General features: G+C 42.6%; 1 protein-coding gene across 1 annotated transcript in view; it reads right to left on the bottom strand.

The window, feature by feature from the left end:
• LOC128661686 (neural-cadherin-like) overlaps window positions 1–18072 on the bottom strand; it is a 488078-nt gene that overhangs the window by 361843 nt on the left and 108163 nt on the right. Inside the window, 1 exon segment of the mRNA XM_053715912.1 lies at window positions 419–530. Within this exon segment, the coding sequence (XP_053571887.1) occupies window positions 419–530 (112 nt within the window).

Here is an 18072-nt window from a genome sequence, read left to right as displayed (position 1 = left end):
CAGTGGATACTTTCCAGATGTCATAAACATTGGGGAGAAATAGTTTTGTGAACATTTCAGCATAATAATGTTTCCTGTTAATGTTGTAGTAGAAGTTTCTCCATAGAATTACATGATTAGACTAGATTTAGCCTTTCTGTTATAGTGCATATATTTTTATCACAGGACAAGAGCGCAATAAAATATTGTCTTTTAGCTTCATCATTAAAAAGCTTCTATGGTCAGCTTGAGTAGATATTTTAATAATTGAGATGATACATTAATGCAAATAGGCCTTACTAACACCTTTTCATATAATAGTGCTCACTTGCAAAAAAGCTTACAACCAATTCATTATTAGCAGTCCTTAAAAGGGTTGTAGTATAAAATGATTAAATAATAATTCTAAAATGTTCCCACAAACATATGTATTCATCACCTTGCAGTAATGAGGTTCCCACTGGGATGCTTTCTAAAATGTTGTCTCTGCTATAAATTGACTGCAAGAATTCTGGGGCACAGTCATTGTCATCTATTATGTGAATCATTACCTGGTGGAAGAATAAAGGAAATGAGAAAATTGCGGTACACATTGAACTGGGTCAAACATATAGTAACATTTTTTGCATGAGATATAAAGCGAGAAATAGTGTGCATTATGGGTACATACAATTACATACTTAGAAGAGGGAACCGACTCCAATGCAAATACTAAAACCAGTCCTTTATTAGATACAAACGATAAAAAGTTCAAGTGTTCACAGCAAACATTTAAATGAATGGTCATCACAGGCGCAGCACTGACAGGCTTAAGCGTTTCGGGTGAATATCCGTAGTCACAGCCTGTAGTGCTGAACCTCACAACTGCTTAAAACAGACATAAACAAATATGATAGGTTAAAACATCTAAACCGCCTCTATGACAAGTTCCAATCATAATTCGTAAAACATACTCACCCCCCAAAGGTGTATACTGCACGTACATCGCATACAAGATTGTTGTTAAATTATATACAGAGTAATATGAATAGCAAACAATGAAGTATTCTATTATAGATATTAGTAGTTATCGACATGCACTCAGATAGATACAAAAGGAAACAGAGAGAACTAATACGATATACAAATATAAGTATATAGATATAACCATAATTGTACTCATGTGAATAATGCACTTAATGTGCTCTATCGACTTATATACTACATCATCTACGTGAAGAATCACAAAGATGGACAAGAGTATAATGAATATTAAATATTAACAAACATTAAATATTAACAGTATCGTGATGCCAAATGATGATAGCATACTAAGGTGATGGACACGTAGCAAAATTAGAACATAGTGCAGTACTAAATAATGCAATATCAATCTCATCTCAACAATACCTGCTATGTTCATAGAAATTACCAATATATCCAATAATGAAAGGTTATTCCCTAAACAAAACCTAAGTAGACAATCCACATCTGGAAAAAGATCAATCTGTAGTAAACTATATACAAATTACATTACATAGTCAGGTGGTCCAGGGTATTAAATATTAGATATTGGGCAACACTACTAGTGCATAGTGGACAGTAATTTATGGCACCTAATAAGATTGTTAAATAACATAATTTATGCTTACCTGATAAATTCCTTTCTCCTGTAGTGTAGTCAGTCCACGGGTCATCCATTACTTATGGGATATTAACTCCTCCCCAACAGGAAGTGCAAGAGGATCACCCAAGCAGAGCTGCTATATAGCTCCTCCCCTCTACGTCACACCCAGTCATTCGACCGAAAACCAAACGAGAAAGGAGAAACTATAGGGTGCAGTGGTGACTGGAGTATAATTTAAAATTTAGACCTGCCATAAAAAACAGGGCGGGCCGTGGACTAACTACACTACAGGAGAAAGGAATTTATCAGGTAAGCATAAATTATGTTTTCTCCTGTTAAGTGTAGTCAGTCCACGGGTCATCCATTACTTATGGGATACCAATACCAAAGCTAAAGTACACGGATGACGGGAGGGACAGGCAGGATCTTTATACAGAAGGAAACACTGCCTGAAGAACCTTTCTCCCAAAAACAGCCTCCGAAGAAGCAAAAGTGTCAAATTTGTAAAATTTGGAAAAAGTATGAAGAGAAGACCAAGTTGCAGCCTTGCAAATCTGTTCAACAGAGGCCTCATTCTTAAATGCCCAAGTGGAAGCCACAGCTCTAGTAGAATGAGCTGTAATCCTTTCAGGAGGTTGCTGTCCAGCAGTCTCATAGGCTAAACGTATTATGCTACGAAGCCAAAAAGAGAGAGAGGTAGCAGATGCTTTTTGACCTCTCCTCTGTCCAGAATAAACGACAAACAGGGAAGAAGTTTGGCGAAAATCTTTAGTTGCCTGTAAATAAAATTTCAGGGCACGGACTACGTCTAGATTGTGCAGAAGTCGTTCCTTCTTTGAAGAAGGGTTAGGGCACAATGATGGAACAACAATCTCTTGATTGATATTCTTGTTAGTGACTACCTTAGGTAAGAACCCAGGTTTAGTACGCAGAACTACCTTATCTGAATGAAAAATCAGATAAGGAGAATCACAATGTAAGGCTGATAACTCAGAGACTCTACGAGCCGAGGAAATAGCCATTAAAAACAGAACTTTCCAAGATAACAGCTTGATATCAATGGAATGAAGGGGTTCAAACGGAACACCCTGTAAAACGTTAAGAACTAAGTTTAAGCTCCACGGTGGAGCTACAGTCTTAAACACAGGCTTAATCCTAGCTAAAGCCTGACAAAAAGCCTGAACGTCTGGAACTTCTGACAGACGTTTGTGTAAAAGGATGGACAGAGCTGAGATCTGTCCCTTTAAAGAACTTGCAGATAAACCCTTTTCTAAACCCTCTTGTAGAAAAGACAATATCCTAGGAATCCTAACCTTACTCCATGAGTAACTCTTGGATTCGCACCAGTGTAAGTATTTACGCCATATCTTATGGTAAATTTTCCTGGTAACAGGTTTCCTAGCCTGTATTAAGGTATCAATTACTGACTCCGAAAATCCACGCTTTGATAAAATCAAGCGTTCAATTTCCATGCAGTCAGCTTCAGAGAAATTAGATTTTGATGTTTGAAAGGACCCTGAATTAGAAGGTCCTGTCTCAGAGGCAGAGACCAAGGTGGACAGGATGACATGTCCACTAGATCTGCATACCAGGTCCTGCGTGGCCACGCAGGCGCTATTAGAATCACCGATGCTTTCTCCTGTTTGATCCTGGCAATCAAACAAGGAAGCATCGGGAAGGGTGGAAACACATAAGCCATCCTGAAGGTCCAAGGTGCTGTCAAAGCATCTATCAGGACCGCCCCCGGGTCCCTGGACCTGGACCCGTAACAAGGAAGCTTGGCGTTCTGGCGAGACGCCATGAGATCCATATCTGGTTTGCCCCAACGTCAAAGTATTTGGGCAAAGACCTCCGGATGAAGTTCCCACTCCCCCGGATGAAAAGTCTGGCGACTTAGGAAATCCGCCTCCCAGTTCTCCACGCCTGGGATGTGGATCGCTGACAGGTGGCAAGAGTGAGACTCTGCCCAGCGAATTATCTTTGATACTTCCATCATCGCTAGGGAACTCCTTGTCCCTCCCTGATGGTTGATGTAAGCCACAGTCGTGATGTTGTCCGACTGAAACCTGATGAACCTCAGAGTTGCTAACTGAGGCCAAGCCAGAAGGGCATTGAGAACTGCTCTCAATTCCAGAATGTTTATTGGAAGGAGACTCTCCTCTTGAGTCCATGATCCCTGAGCCTTCAGGGAATTCCAGACAGCGCCCCAACCTAGTAGGCTGGCGTCTGTTGTTACAATTGTCCAGTCTGGCCTGCTGAAGGGCATCCCCCTGGACAGATGTGGCCGAGAAAGCCACCATAGAAGAGAATCTCTGGTCTCTTGATCCAAATTCAGCATAGGGGACAAATCTGAGTAATCCCCATTCCACTGACTTAGCATGCACAATTGCAGCGGTCTGAGATGCAGGCGTGCAAAAGGAACTATGTCCATTGCCGCTACCATTAAGCCGATTACCTCCATGCATTGAGCCACTGACGGGTGTTGAATGGAATGAAGGACACGGCAAGCATTTAGAAGTTTTGTTAACCTGTCCTCTGTCAGGTAAATTTTCATTTCTACAGAATCTATAAGAGTCCCCAAGAAGGGAACTCTTGTGAGTGGTAAGAGAGAACTCTTCTCCTCGTTCACTTTCCACCCATGCGACCTTAGAAATCCCAGTACTAACTCTGTATGAGACTTGGCAGTTTGGAAGCTTGACGCTTGTATCAGAATGTCGTCTAGGTACAGAGCTACCGAAATTCCTCGCGGTCTTAGTACCGCCAGAAGAGAGCCCAGAACCTTTGTAAAGATTCTTGGAGCCGTAGCCAACCCGAAGGGAAGAGCTACAAACTGGTAATGCCTGTCTAGGAAGGCAAACCTTAGATACCGGAAATGTTCTTTGTGAATCGGTATGTGAAGGTAAGCATCCTTTAAATCCACTGTGGTCATGTACTGACCTCTTTGGATCATGGGTAAGATTGTCCGAATAGTTTCCATTTTGAACGATGGAACTCTTAGGAATTTGTTTAGGATCTTTAAATCCAATATTGGTCTGAAAGTTCCCTCTTTTTTGGGAACCACAAACAGATTTGAGTAAAACCCTTGTCCGTGTTCCGACCGCGGAACTGGGTGGATCACTCCCATTAGTAAAAGGTCTTGTACACAGCGTAGAAACGCCTCTTTCTTTATCTGATTTGTTGACAACCTTGAAAGGTGAAATATCCCTTGTGGAGGAGAAGCTTTGAAGTCCAGAAGATATCCCTGAGATATGATCTCCAACGCCCAGGGATCCTGGACATCTCTTGCCCAAGCCTGGGCGAAGAGAGAGAGTCTGCCCCCCACTAGATCCGTTTCCGGATCGGGGGCCCTCACTTCATGCTGTCTTAGGAGCAGCAGCAGGTTTTCTGGCCTGCTTGCCCTTGTTCCAGGTCTGGTTAGGTTTCCAGCCTTGTCTGTAGCGTGCAACAGCTCCTTCCTGTTTTGGAGCAGAGGAAGTTGATGCTGCTCCTGCCTTGAAGTTACGAAAGGCACGAAAATTAGACTGTCTAGCCCTTGGTTTGGCTCTGTCTTGAGGCAGGGCATGGCCTTTACCTCCCGTAATATCAGCGATAATTTCTTTCAAACCGGGCCCGAATAATGTCTGCCCCTTGAAAGGTATGTTAAGTAATTTAGATTTAGAAGTTACATCAGCTGACCAGGATTTTAGCCACAGTGCTCTGCGCGCCTGAATGGCGAATCCGGAATTCTTAGCCGTAAGTTTAGTTAAATGTACTACGGCATCAGAAATAAATGAATTAGCTAGCTTAAGGGTTTTAAGCTTGTGTGTAATCTCATCTAATGGAGCTGAGTCAAGGGTCTCTTCCAGAGACTCAAACCAAAATGCTGCCGCAGCCGTGACAGGCGCAATGCATGCAAGGGGTTGCAAAATAAAACCTTGTTGAACAAACATTTTCTTAAGGTAACCCTCTAATTTTTTATCCATTGGATCTGAAAAGGCACAGCTATCCTCCACCGGGATAGTGGTACGCTTAGCTAAAGTAGAAACTGCTCCCTCCACCTTAGGGACCGTTTGCCATAAGTCCCGTGTGGTGGCGTCTATTGGAAACATTTTTCTGAATATAGGAGGGGGTGAGAAAGGCACACCGGGTCTATCCCACTCCTTAGTAACAATTTCAGTAAGTCTCTTAGGTATAGGAAAAACGTCAGTACTCGTCGGTACCGCAAAATATTTATCCAACCTACACATTTTCTCTGGGATTGCAACTGTGTTACAATCATTCAGAGCCGCTAACACCTCCCCTAGTAATACACTGAGGTTTTCCAGCTTAAACTTAAATTTTGAAATGTCTGAATCCAGTTTATTTGGATCAGATCCGTCACCCGCAGAATGAAGCTCTCCGTCCTCATGTTCTGCAAATTGTGACGCAGTATCAGACATGGCCCTAGCATTATCAGCGCACTCTGTTCTCACCCCAGAGTGATCTCGTTTACCCCTAAGTTCTGGCAATTTAGACAAAACTTCAGTCATAACATTAGCCATGTCTTGTAAAGTGATTTGTAATGGCCGCCCTGATGTACTTGGCGTTACAATATCACGCACCTCCTGAGCGGGAGATGCAGGTACTGACACGTGAGGCAAGTTAGTCGGCATAACTTCCCCCTCGTTGTCTGGTGAATGTTGCTTAACATGTACAGATTGGCTTTTATTTAAAGTAGCATCAATGCAATTAGTACATAAATTTCTATTGGGCTCCACCTTGGCTTTTGAACATATTGCACAAAGAGATTCCTCTGTGTCAGACATGTTTAAACAAACTAGCAATTAGACTAGCAAGCTTGGAAATACTTTTCAACTAAATTTACAAGCAATATGCAAAACGTTACTGTGCCTTTAAGAAGCACACAAAAACTGTCACAGTTGAATAACAATGAACCGGATTAGTTATAGAAACCAAATTTTCACAGTAAATGCATAAATTTAGCAAAGGATTGCACTCATTAGCAATGGATGATTAACCCTTAATATCAGAAAAAACGGATAACAATTGAAAATATAAACGTTTTTATCACAGTCAAAGCACAGTCTCACAGGTCTGCTGTGAGTGATTACCTCCCTCAAAACAAGTTTTGAAGACCCCTGAGCTCTGTAGAGACGTCCTGGATCATGCAGGGAGAAGAAGGCAGACTGTGACTGAATTTCTAATGCGTAGTAAAAGCGCCAAAATAGGCCCCTCCCACTCACAATACAACAGTGAGGGAAGCTCAGTAAACTGTTTTAATTCAAAACAAACGACAGCCATGTGGAAAATAACGCCCAAAACAATTTTTCACCAAGTACCTCAGATAATTAAACGATTTAACATGCCAGCAAAACGTTTAAAATCTAATTTATGAAATGTCATTAAAAGCCTGCTGCTAGTCGCTCACACTGCAAGTTAGGCTAAAAGTTATATGCATACAGTATTTTCCCAGTGAAGTGCCATTCCCCAGAAATACTTAAGTGTAAACATACATACATATCAGCCTGATACCAGTTGCTACTACTGCATTTAAGGCTGTACTTACATTATATCGGTATTAGCAGTATTTTCTCAGTCAATTCCATTCCTTAGAAAATAATATACTGCAACATACCTCTTTGCAGGTGAACCTGCCCGCTGTCCCCTGTTCTGAAGTTACCTCACTCCTCAGAATGGCCGAGAACAGCAAATGGATCTTAGTTACGTCCGCTAAGATCATACACAAAACTCAGGTAGATTCTTCTTCAAATGCTGCCTGAGAATAAAACAACACACTCCGGTGCCGTTTAAAATAACAAACTTTTGATTGAAGATATAAAAACTAAGTTAAATCACCACAGTCCTCTCACACATCCTATCTATTAGTTGGGTGCAAGAGAATGACTGGGTGTGACGTAGAGGGGAGGAGCTATATAGCAGCTCTGCTTGGGTGATCCTCTTGCACTTCCTGTTGGGGAGGAGTTAATATCCCATAAGTAATGGATGACCCGTGGACTGACTACACTTAACAGGAGAAATAAAAATATACATAGATGTAAACACAATTGCATAGAGAGAAGTAACTAAATTCACTCCCAATGGTTGATAATGTCATATCTGGAATTCAAACCATTCGGTAAACGTGTACACAGGGTGAATATCCAGTAAGCCTCCCTTCTTGCCAGAATGAGATCTATATCACCCCCTCTAACAGGTCGATTGATCTTTTCAATAGCACACCAAGTGAAGGATTTCAAATCATTATTATGTAAAATTCCAAAATCTTGTACAATCAGTGTCGATGCTCTTTTAACCTTAAAGGAAGAGAGATGTTCCCTAATTCTAGTATTGAGGTCCCTTGAGTTGAGTCCCACATACTGTATCTGACAATGAGTGCACTCTATCAAATAAATTGCATACTCAGTAGTACAATTCATGCAGGTACCTATATTATAGTTCTTATTAGTTACCATACTCTTAGTTACATTGACATAATTGCAAGGTTTGCATTTGCAATGCCCACATTTATACATGCCAGTATGCTTTAGCCAAGAGCCACCAGGATCCTTTTGAGGTTTTAATAATGTAGGGGCTATAATATTACCCAAAGTGAGACTCTTCCTATAGGAACATCTGAGACCATTACTAACTGTATCAATAAGTTTGTCCTCAGCAGAAAGGATAGAGAAGTGTTTACGTACAATAGCACATATTTGAGGGTACTGTGCACTATGAGTAGTAACAAACGTGACACCCTTAAACACTTTCTTTTCTGTTGATTTCAAAGCAAGAAGATCATCCCTTTTAATCTTGCTAACTGCCTCCTTGGCTTTCTTTACTGCTGATATAGGATATTTCCTATCCCTTAGTCTTCTCTCTAAATTCTGTGATTCCATGTCAAAATTGGAAGAATCAGTGCAATTCCTTTTAAGTCTGGTATATTCCCCTTTTGCAATAGCAAAGGGTACATGCCTAGGATGACAGCTGGTACCCAACAGTAAAGAATTACCAGAAAAAGGTTTCCTATAAATGGTAGTCTCAATAGTACCTTCCGCTGTACCCACAAGTTTCAAGTCAAGGTAATTAATACATTGATGACTCCACTCAAAAGTAAATCTAAGGCCCATATCATTCTGATTAAGGTAATCAATGAAAAGGGGGATATTAGTCTCTTCTCCTATCCAAATGAATAAAAGATCATCAATATACCTTTTAAACAAAAATATGTGTTCCTTATAAGGGTTACTATCTCCAAAGATGTGGTAAAACTCCCACTATCCAAGGAACAAATTTGCGAAAGAGGGGGCAAACTTCGCCCCCATGGCGGTACCACATCTCTGGAGATAGTAAACATCCTCAAACTTACAAAAAAGGAAATTTATTCTTACCTGATAAATTTGTTTCTTTTACGATACGATTAGTCCACGGATTTCATCCTTACTTGTGAGATATCGTCTCCTGGTCAGCAGGAGGAGGCAAAGAATACCACAGCAGAGCTGTATATATAGCTCCTCCCATCCCTCCCATTCCAGTCATTCGACTGAAGTCTGGAAGAGAAAGGAAAAGCCAAGGTGCAGAGGTGACTGAAGTTTAACAAAAATAAAGACCTGTCTTAGAAAAACAGTGTGGGCAGTGGATTCATCGTATTGTAAAAGAAACAAATTTATCAGGTAAGAATACATTTCCTTTTCTTTTACAAAATACGATGAGTCCACAGATTTCATCCTTACTTGTGGGATACAATACCAAAGCTATAGTACACGGATGAAAAGGGAGGGACAAGACAGGGAACCTAAACGAAAGGCACCACTGCTTGAAGAACTTTCCTCCCAAAAACAGCCTCAGACGAGGCAAAAGTATCGAATTTGGAAAATTTGGAAAAAGTGTGAAGAGACGACCAAGTTGCAGCTTTGCAAATCATTTTTGAATGTCCATGAGGAAGCCACAGCTCTAGTGGAATGAGCCGTAATTTGTGCAGGAGGCTGCTGTCCAGCAGTCTCATATGCAAAACGGATGATACTCTTCAGCCAAAATGAAAGAGAGATAGCCGTAGCTTTCTGACCCCTACGCTTCCCAGAAAACACAATAAACAGGGAAGACTATTGATGAAAATCCTTAGTTGCCTGTAAGTAAAACTTCAAAGCACGGACCACGTCCAAATTATGTAACAGCCGCTCCATCTTAGAAGAAGGATGATGACACAAGGAAGGAACAACAATTTCCTGATTAATATTTTTATTAGAAACAACCTTAGGAAGGAAACCAGGTTTGGTACGTAACACCACCTTATCGGAATGGAAAATAAGATAAGGAGAATCACATTGTAATGCCGAAAGCTCAGAAACTCTGCGAGCAGAAGAAATAGCAACCAAAAATAAAACTTTCCAAGATAACAACTTAATATCTATGGAATGCATAGGCTCAAACCGAACCCCTTGAAGAACATTAAGAACTAAATTCAAACTCCAAGGAGGAGCAATTGGTCTAAACACAGGCCTGATTCTAGTTACAGCCTGACAAAAAGATTGAACATCCGGAACATCTGCCAGACGCTTGTGTAGCAATATAGACAAAGCAGAAATCTGTCCCTTTAAGGAACTTGCTGACAACCCTTTCTCCAATCCTTCTTGGAGAAAAGACAAAATCCTGGGAATCCTAATCCTACTCCATGAGTAGCCCTTGGATTCGCACCAATAAAGATATTTACGCCATATCTTATGGTAAATCTTTCTAGTAACAGGCTTACGTGCCTGAATCAAGGTATCAATGACCGAATCAGAGAACCCTCGCTTAGATAAAATCAAGCGTTCAATCTCCAAGCAGTTAGCTGCAGAGAAACTAGATTCGGATGATGGAAGGGTCCCTGAATGAGAAGGTCTTTCCTCAATGGAAGCTTCCATGTTGGCTGAGATGACATGTCCACCAAATCGGCATACCAAGTCCTGCGAGGCCACGCAGGAGCGATGAGGATCACCGAAGCCCTCTCCTTTTTGACTCGATCAATCACCCGGGGAAGGAGAGCAAATGGAGGGAACACATAAGCTAGGCTGAACGACCAAGGCACTGCCAAGGCATCTATCAGCTCGGCCTGGGGATCCCTGGACCTGGACCCATATCTCGGAAGCTTGGCATTCTGAAGAGACGCCATAAGATCCAACTCCGCCTGCCACATCTGAGAATCAGGTTGGCAAAAACCTCCGGATGGAGTTCCCATTCCCCCGGATGAAAAGTCTGTCTGCTCAGAAAATCCGCTTCCCAGTTTTCAACACCTGGGATGTGGATTGCAGACAGATAACATGAGTGAGCCTCCACCCACTGAATTATCTTGGCTACTTCTGTCATAGCTAAGGAACTCCTTGTTCCTCCCTGATGATTGATGTAAGCTACAGTCGTAATGTTGTCCGACTGGAATCTGATGAATTTGGCCGAAGCCAACTGAGGCCAAGCCTGAAGCGCATAGAATATTGCTCTCAACTCTAGGATATTGATGGGAAGTAGAGACTCTGATCGAGTCCATACACCCTGAGCCCTCAGGGAGTTCCAAACTGCTCCGCATCCTATTAGACTGGCGTCCGTTGTCACTATCACCCATGAGGGTCTGCGGAAACATGTCCCCTGGGACAGATGATCCAGCGACAACCACCATAGAAGAGAGTCCCTTGTCTCCTCATCTAGATCTATTTGAGGAGACAAATTTATATAATCTCCATTCCACTGTCTGAGCATGCTCAGTTGCAGAGGTCTGAGATGAGAACGAGCAAACGGAATGATGTCCATTGCCGCTACCATCAATCCAATTGCCTCCATGCACTGAGCCACTGACGGCCAAGGATTGGACTGAAGGGTTCGGCATGTATTCAGAATCTTTAACTTTCTGACTTCCGTCAAAAAGATCTTCATGGATAGAGAGTCGATTAGAATTCCCAAGAAAGGAACTCTTGTCTGTGGAACTAGCAAACTCTTTTCCAGATTCACTTTCCACCCGTGAGTCCTTAGGAAGGACAGAACAATGTCGGTATGAGACTTTGTTAGCTGATAAGACGACGTCTGGATCAGAATATCGTCCAGATAAGGCGCCACTGCAATGCCCGGCGGTCTGAGAACCGCCAGCAGAGACCCCAGAACCTTTGTGAAAATTCTGGGTGCCGTGGCAAGACCGAACTGAAAATGTTTGTCCAGAAAGGCAAACCGGAGGAACTTGTGATGATGTTTGTGGATAGGAACATGAAGATATGCATCCTTTAGATCCACGGTAGTCATAAATTGACCCTCCTGGATCAATGGAAGAATGGTACAAATAGTTTCCATCTTGAAGGATGGAACTCTGAGAAACTTGTTTAGACTCTTGAGGTCTAGAATAGGTCAGAACGTTCCCTCTTTTTTGGGAACTACAAAGAGATTTGAATAAAACCCCTGACCCTGTTCCTGTATTGAAACTGGACATATTACTCCCAAGGAAGCAAGGTCTCCTACACAACGTAAGAACGCCTCTCTTTTTATCTGGTTTGCAGATAATCTTGAAAGAAGAAACCTTCCCCTGGGGGCAGAGTTTCTGAACTCCAACTGATATCCCTGAGACACAATTTCCAGTGTCCAGGGATCCTGAACATCTCTTATCCAGGCCTGGATGAAAAGAGAGAGTCTGCCCCCCACAAGATCCGGTCCTGGATCGGGGGCCAACCCTTAATGCTGACTTGGTAGCAGCAGCTGGGTTCTTGGATTGTTTAACCTTGTTCCAAGACTGGTTGGGTCTCCAAGTGGACTTGGTTTGTGAATAATTCCCTTCCTGTTTAGCGGAAGAGGAAGAGGGAACACCCTTGAAATTTCGAAAGGAACGAAAATTACTCTTGGTTTGGACTTTTTATCCTGAGGGAGGAGATGACCCTTGCCTCCCGTTATGTCAGAAATTATCTCCTTCAAGTCAGGCCCAAACAGGGTCTTCCCCTTGTAAGGAATAGCCAAAAGCTTAGATTTGGATGACACATCCGCAGACAAGGATTTTAACCATAAAGCTCTGCGTGCTAAGATGGCAAAGCCCGAACTCTTAGCCGCCAATTTAGTATTCTGCAGGGAAGCATCCGTAATAAACAAATTAGCTAACTTAAGAGCTTTAATCCAATCCTGTATCTCTTCCAAAGGAGTCTCAGTCTTAAGAGACTCTTCCAGAGCATCAAACCAATAAGCAGCCACACTGGTGACTGTGACAATGCAAGCCGCAGGTTGTAACAGGAATCCCTGATGAACATAAATTTTCTTAAGGAGACCCTTCAATTTCTTATCCATAGGGTCCTTAAACGCACAACTATCCTCAATAGGAATAGTAGTACGCTTGGCCATAGAATCTCTAATAGCGTCGGCTATAGGATACATTTTTTTTAAAACTGGAGGAGAGAAGGGAATACCTGGTCTCTCCCACTCTTTTGCAATAATCTCTGAAGTCCTTTTTGGGACTGGAAAGACATCCGAATAAGATGGGACTTCCAAATATCTGTCCAACTTATTCAATTTCTCTGGAGGGACCACTATTGAGTCACAATTATCCAGAGTAACCAACACCTCCCTCAGTAATAAACAGAGGTGCTCAAGTTTAAAACTGAAAGAAACTACGTCAGAGTCAGTCAGAGGTAAGGCACTCCCTGAGTCAGTTAGTTCACCTTCTGAGAGTACCGCAGTACTCTCCAACTCAGAACCCCGGGTGGGTACGTCCGTAATCGCCATCATAGAATCAGAGGAGGAATTTACTACATAGTTGTCCTGTTTGAACGCTTGCCGTGCGATATGGGCAAATTAGCTAACAACCCTGCATTTTTTCAATGTACTTTAACTTGTAATCAACTTTATTTTTTAACTCATCTTTTTTTCTACCAGTGTAATAAGTGCATTGTGTATTTTGAGATAAAATTGCCAGCATATACTGTATGTGGTTGTATAAAACATAAAGATATGGTAATGAAATAATTTATTGTGATGATTGCCATTAATCCTCTGACATTGCGCCTAGCATTTTCCCCACTACTCGACTTCCTGTCTCCGCCCCATTACATCCTGTTTACAAACATCCACCCGAACACATCTATTTATATGTGCAACACACACATATTCTACAGTTCCTTTACTCTATGACTGTGGCAAGCCTTCTTGTTTGCAGACTAAAGACCAGGGGCGAGATTACATTTACGGCGCAGGCTTAGGGTATCACATTAGGGTATCACATATACGGTGCCGTCAGATGCTAGACTGGCGTAAGTAGGACAAACTGGCGATCTTCAAAAATGTGTGCAAATACACATTTCTGTCGTCGCAAGTAACTTATGCTAGTATTATGTCCGTGTAAAGTGGCAATAAAGAGTAGTTTTATGCAAATTAGTATAACACACATAAAAACGAAACCGGAATTAAACAAGAAAAGCGACACGTAATTTCGCTATTCAAAATCCCTACATAAACCCCTGCGCAACCGCCATTTTCTTGCATGTGTTTGGATTGTTCGTTGAGTTACAGCACACGGCCCAGGAGTGGAGGATTAGTGAGAGTAGAGAGAGGTGCAAACAGAATAAATAGTTAGGTTGCATTGGTGGATTGAGTAAACTTGTACACTTGCTTACACATATTCTGACATATTGCACACATTGCATACATACATATACAAATACACCAAACTTTTTTTTGTAAACACCTGACATATTTTATTTTATTTTTACAGTGTGATAGGCTAAGTGTTTGGTTGTGATTGTGTGTGACTGAACTGGGAGTGAGGGGGAGTGAGTGTAGTGTGATTAGTGTGAGGATGGCAGGGAGAGGTAGGGATGAAGGGAGGAGGGGAGAGGAGTGGCAGGGAGAGAAGGATAGGAGAAGACAGGGGGAGCAGTGGGCCCCCGACAGGGAGTAAGTGGAGTGGGGAGAGGAAGAGCCAGAAGGGATGATGGGAGGAGAGATGCCAAAGAGCCCCAGATACCAGGCACATCCAGGAGAGGGACAGAGGGTGCACATGGGGACAGAAGGGGGGAGGAGGGAGAGGATAGGGAGGAACACACACATGCCAGGGACATCACAGGGAGGAAGCCAAGTGGCCATGGAGGATGAGAGGCTGAGATGTCCCAACTTCACATTTGATAAAAAATGTTTCCCTAGTCCAGGCCATCATGGACAACTACAGTGACCTCTTGGGCATGAGAAGGGCAAAGGCAGTGCCAAAAAAAGGACTGCATGGATGGCGGTAGAGGATTCCGTCAACAGCATGGTCCTGAGAGGGCCTGAAAAAGAGGTGGAATGATTGTAAGAGGAAGGTCAAAGAGAAGATGGGGCATGAAGCTGTCCACCAGAAGAGAACAGGCGGTGGGCCATACCTATAAATAGAGTACAACACCTGGCAGGAGATGATACGCAGGGTATCACAGCAGTCCATGGACTTCCAGGAGCTTGTGACTCAGGGGTTGCAGCCACAGCACATCATGCTGGTGAGTAACATCCCACACACCTGTATTATATGTAGTTGCGATACAACATCCTTTAATATCAAACATTCATGTACACAATGAGGAGCATGGTATTTGGAGTACTAACAAAAACATCTACAATTATACTTGACATTACTGCTACATAACACAATGCAATTCATGATGTGAGGTGGAATAGTGCAATACTAACATGTTTTAGAGTAACACAGGCCACAAGCCACATGTAGAGTTTTCATTAAATGGACTCTATAGCCATCCCAATACATTTAGCTCAATAAAGCAGGTTCTGTGCCTAGATCAAGCTAAAGTAAATTGTGTGACCATAGTGTCACTTAAAGAACACATTACTTCATCATTGACATGTACACATAACTATTGTATGAAACACATTCATGTATACTGCTCCTATTCAAATCACTCATGGACCAACTCACAATGTGCACATGCATGTTATAGAGTTTGACATGTAAATCAGTGTAGGCATGTATGTACATTGTTGCCACAAGGATACAAACTGCCATGCCACCACCACCGCCAAACAGTCTTCATGCAACCGCAGGAACAGTGTGTTCCCAGGCATGAGCATGGTTGGATGGCTTCAGTTGAGGACCAGGGAGTGATGCAACCGACATTGCCATATGACCCCTGGCAACATTCATGGCCAGAGGAATATCCTCCCTTTGGTTTTGAGGGGGAACCAAGACAGGCACAAAAAGTCCATGTATTTACACCCCCCACATCACAATCACATTCTTATGTCAGTCATTGATATTACCCAGAGACAACGTCATAGGATGTGCCTATTGCAGAGGCTGAGTGGTCACACAATGGTCATCAGTGGGAATACCAATCATCTTTGAGAGCTCCACCATCTTCTTCCCTGGGACGAGCTCCACCATCTTATTCCTTGGGACAAGCTCCACCATCTTCTTCCCTGGGACGAGCTCCAACATCTGCAGATGAAAATACAGCGTAAGCTACAGCTGCCCCTCAAGCACCAGAAGCTACAGCTGCACCTACCCCTCAAAAACCAGAAGCTACAGCTGCACCTGCTCCTCAAGCACCAGAAGAAACAGTTGCACCTGCCCCTCAAGCACCAGAAGCTACAGCTGCACCTGACCCTCAAGCGCCAGAAGCTACAGCTGCACCTGCCCCTCAAACACCAGAAGCTACAGCTGCCCCTCAAACACCAAAAGCTACAGCTGCACCTGCCCCTCAAGCACCAGAAGATACAGCTGCACCTGCCCCTCAAGCATCAGAAGTTACAGCTGCACCTGCCCCTCAAGCATCAGAAGCTACAGCTGCACCTGCCCCTCAAACACCACAAGCTACAGCTGCACCTGCACCTCAAGCACCAGAAGCTACAGCTGCACCTGCCCCTCAAGCACCAGAAGATACAGCTGCACCTGACCCTCAAACACCAGAAGCTACAGCTGCACCTGCCCCTCAAACACCAGAAGCTACAGCTGCACCTGCCCCTCAAGCACCAGAAGCTACAGCTGCACCAGAAGAACATACACCAGCATCACCTCTTCTTCAACATTGTGGCCATAAAAGAACTGCCATCCCTGTTGGTCAACAGTCTGTAGATGCATTGTATTCTCCCCTGGGTGAGGAATGCATTACACTCCAGAGGAGGCTCATCAGAAGCACTGAGAGCTTACAACGAGGCCAAAAGAGGTTCTTCAGAAACCAAGAGAGGTTACACAGAAGTAGCATAGAGCTGCAGAGGGACATTGCAGTATCCTTAAGTGGAAGTGTTCAAAACCAGTTACAGATGATGCAAATTCTGTCTGATATGCAGATGCAGATGGACAATAGAAGGAAAGAACAAAAATCAACTCTTGGGTGTGTTGTTTGAGCACTTTACACACCAACAGGACACTGCCTCCAACCTAACATCTGTGGCTAGCACACCAGCAGAAACACAAGAATCTGCTAGAACAAGGAGAACAAGGCAATCCACTACAGGCACCTCAGCTCCCTCATCCAAAAAGCCAAAGGAAAAATAAATATTATTATAGCTCAACATAAACATTGTCCTTTGTTATTTACCATGTAATTGCCAAACACATCAATGTGAGGTGTGTTTTAGTAAACTAATATTGTTAAAACATGATAATATGACCTGTGTTGAAATAGCAATAAAAAACAGGTAAGATTATCATGTTTATTTATATATATATATATATATATATATATATATATATATATATATACAGTGGTGTAGCGTGGGTTGTCAGTGCCCAGGGCAAGGCAAGTATTGCGCCCCCCCATCCCCATTTTAGATATGCTGCTTCTTCTTACATTTGGGACAAACCAAGCAAAGACCCAAGCCTGGTAGATCACATAAAGCAAGGGACACTGTCTCCTCTCCCACAAAATGCTCCCTTAACCATCTTTACTGGATAACTAACAGTTATTGCTGATGATACCCATATCCCCAAAATATGTCCCTTGTCATAAGCAGCTGCTAATCAGTAGCGCCTTACAAATAAAGCCATGAAAATAATATATTGGCAATACAAGAGGCAGTGGGTGAAGCCTGCAAGCATTATGTGCTATCCCCCTGTGATCAAACCCTGTCTGCAGCTCTCCAGAGCTGCACAAATATATACAATATTAAAATTGTAAGATTTATTCTCGTTTTACACATGGTGGTGACGTCCTGATCTGTAAAACTTCATGGTACAAATACTGCAGACCACAGGGTGCACCCACCCCCACATTGCAGCAACCCATATTGTATATGTGGTGCAATAGGTTTTTGGTAAGTCGTTAAAAAGAGGAAAAGGGGACACACAGGTTGGCAGCTGTTACATAAGGTTGTCCCTGCTGGGCAGACTGTCTTTTGGGTGCCAATGACATATAAAAGTGTGGTATATATTCTACCTTAATAAATATAACAATTGTAAGTAATCAATATAAAAGGGGCATGGGACAGACAACCCAGCATTACATACATATATGGGGGGAGGGTGTATGGTATTTAGGGGGGTGCTGTTAAATTTATTTACTAACACAAATTATAGTTATTTATTTTACTTTAAA

Source organism: Bombina bombina, chromosome 5 (assembly GCF_027579735.1).
Source record: "Bombina bombina isolate aBomBom1 chromosome 5, aBomBom1.pri, whole genome shotgun sequence".
In the NCBI taxonomy this organism is placed as follows: Eukaryota; Metazoa; Chordata; class Amphibia; order Anura; family Bombinatoridae; genus Bombina; species Bombina bombina.
This window is presented reverse-complemented; position numbering and strand designations above follow the sequence as displayed.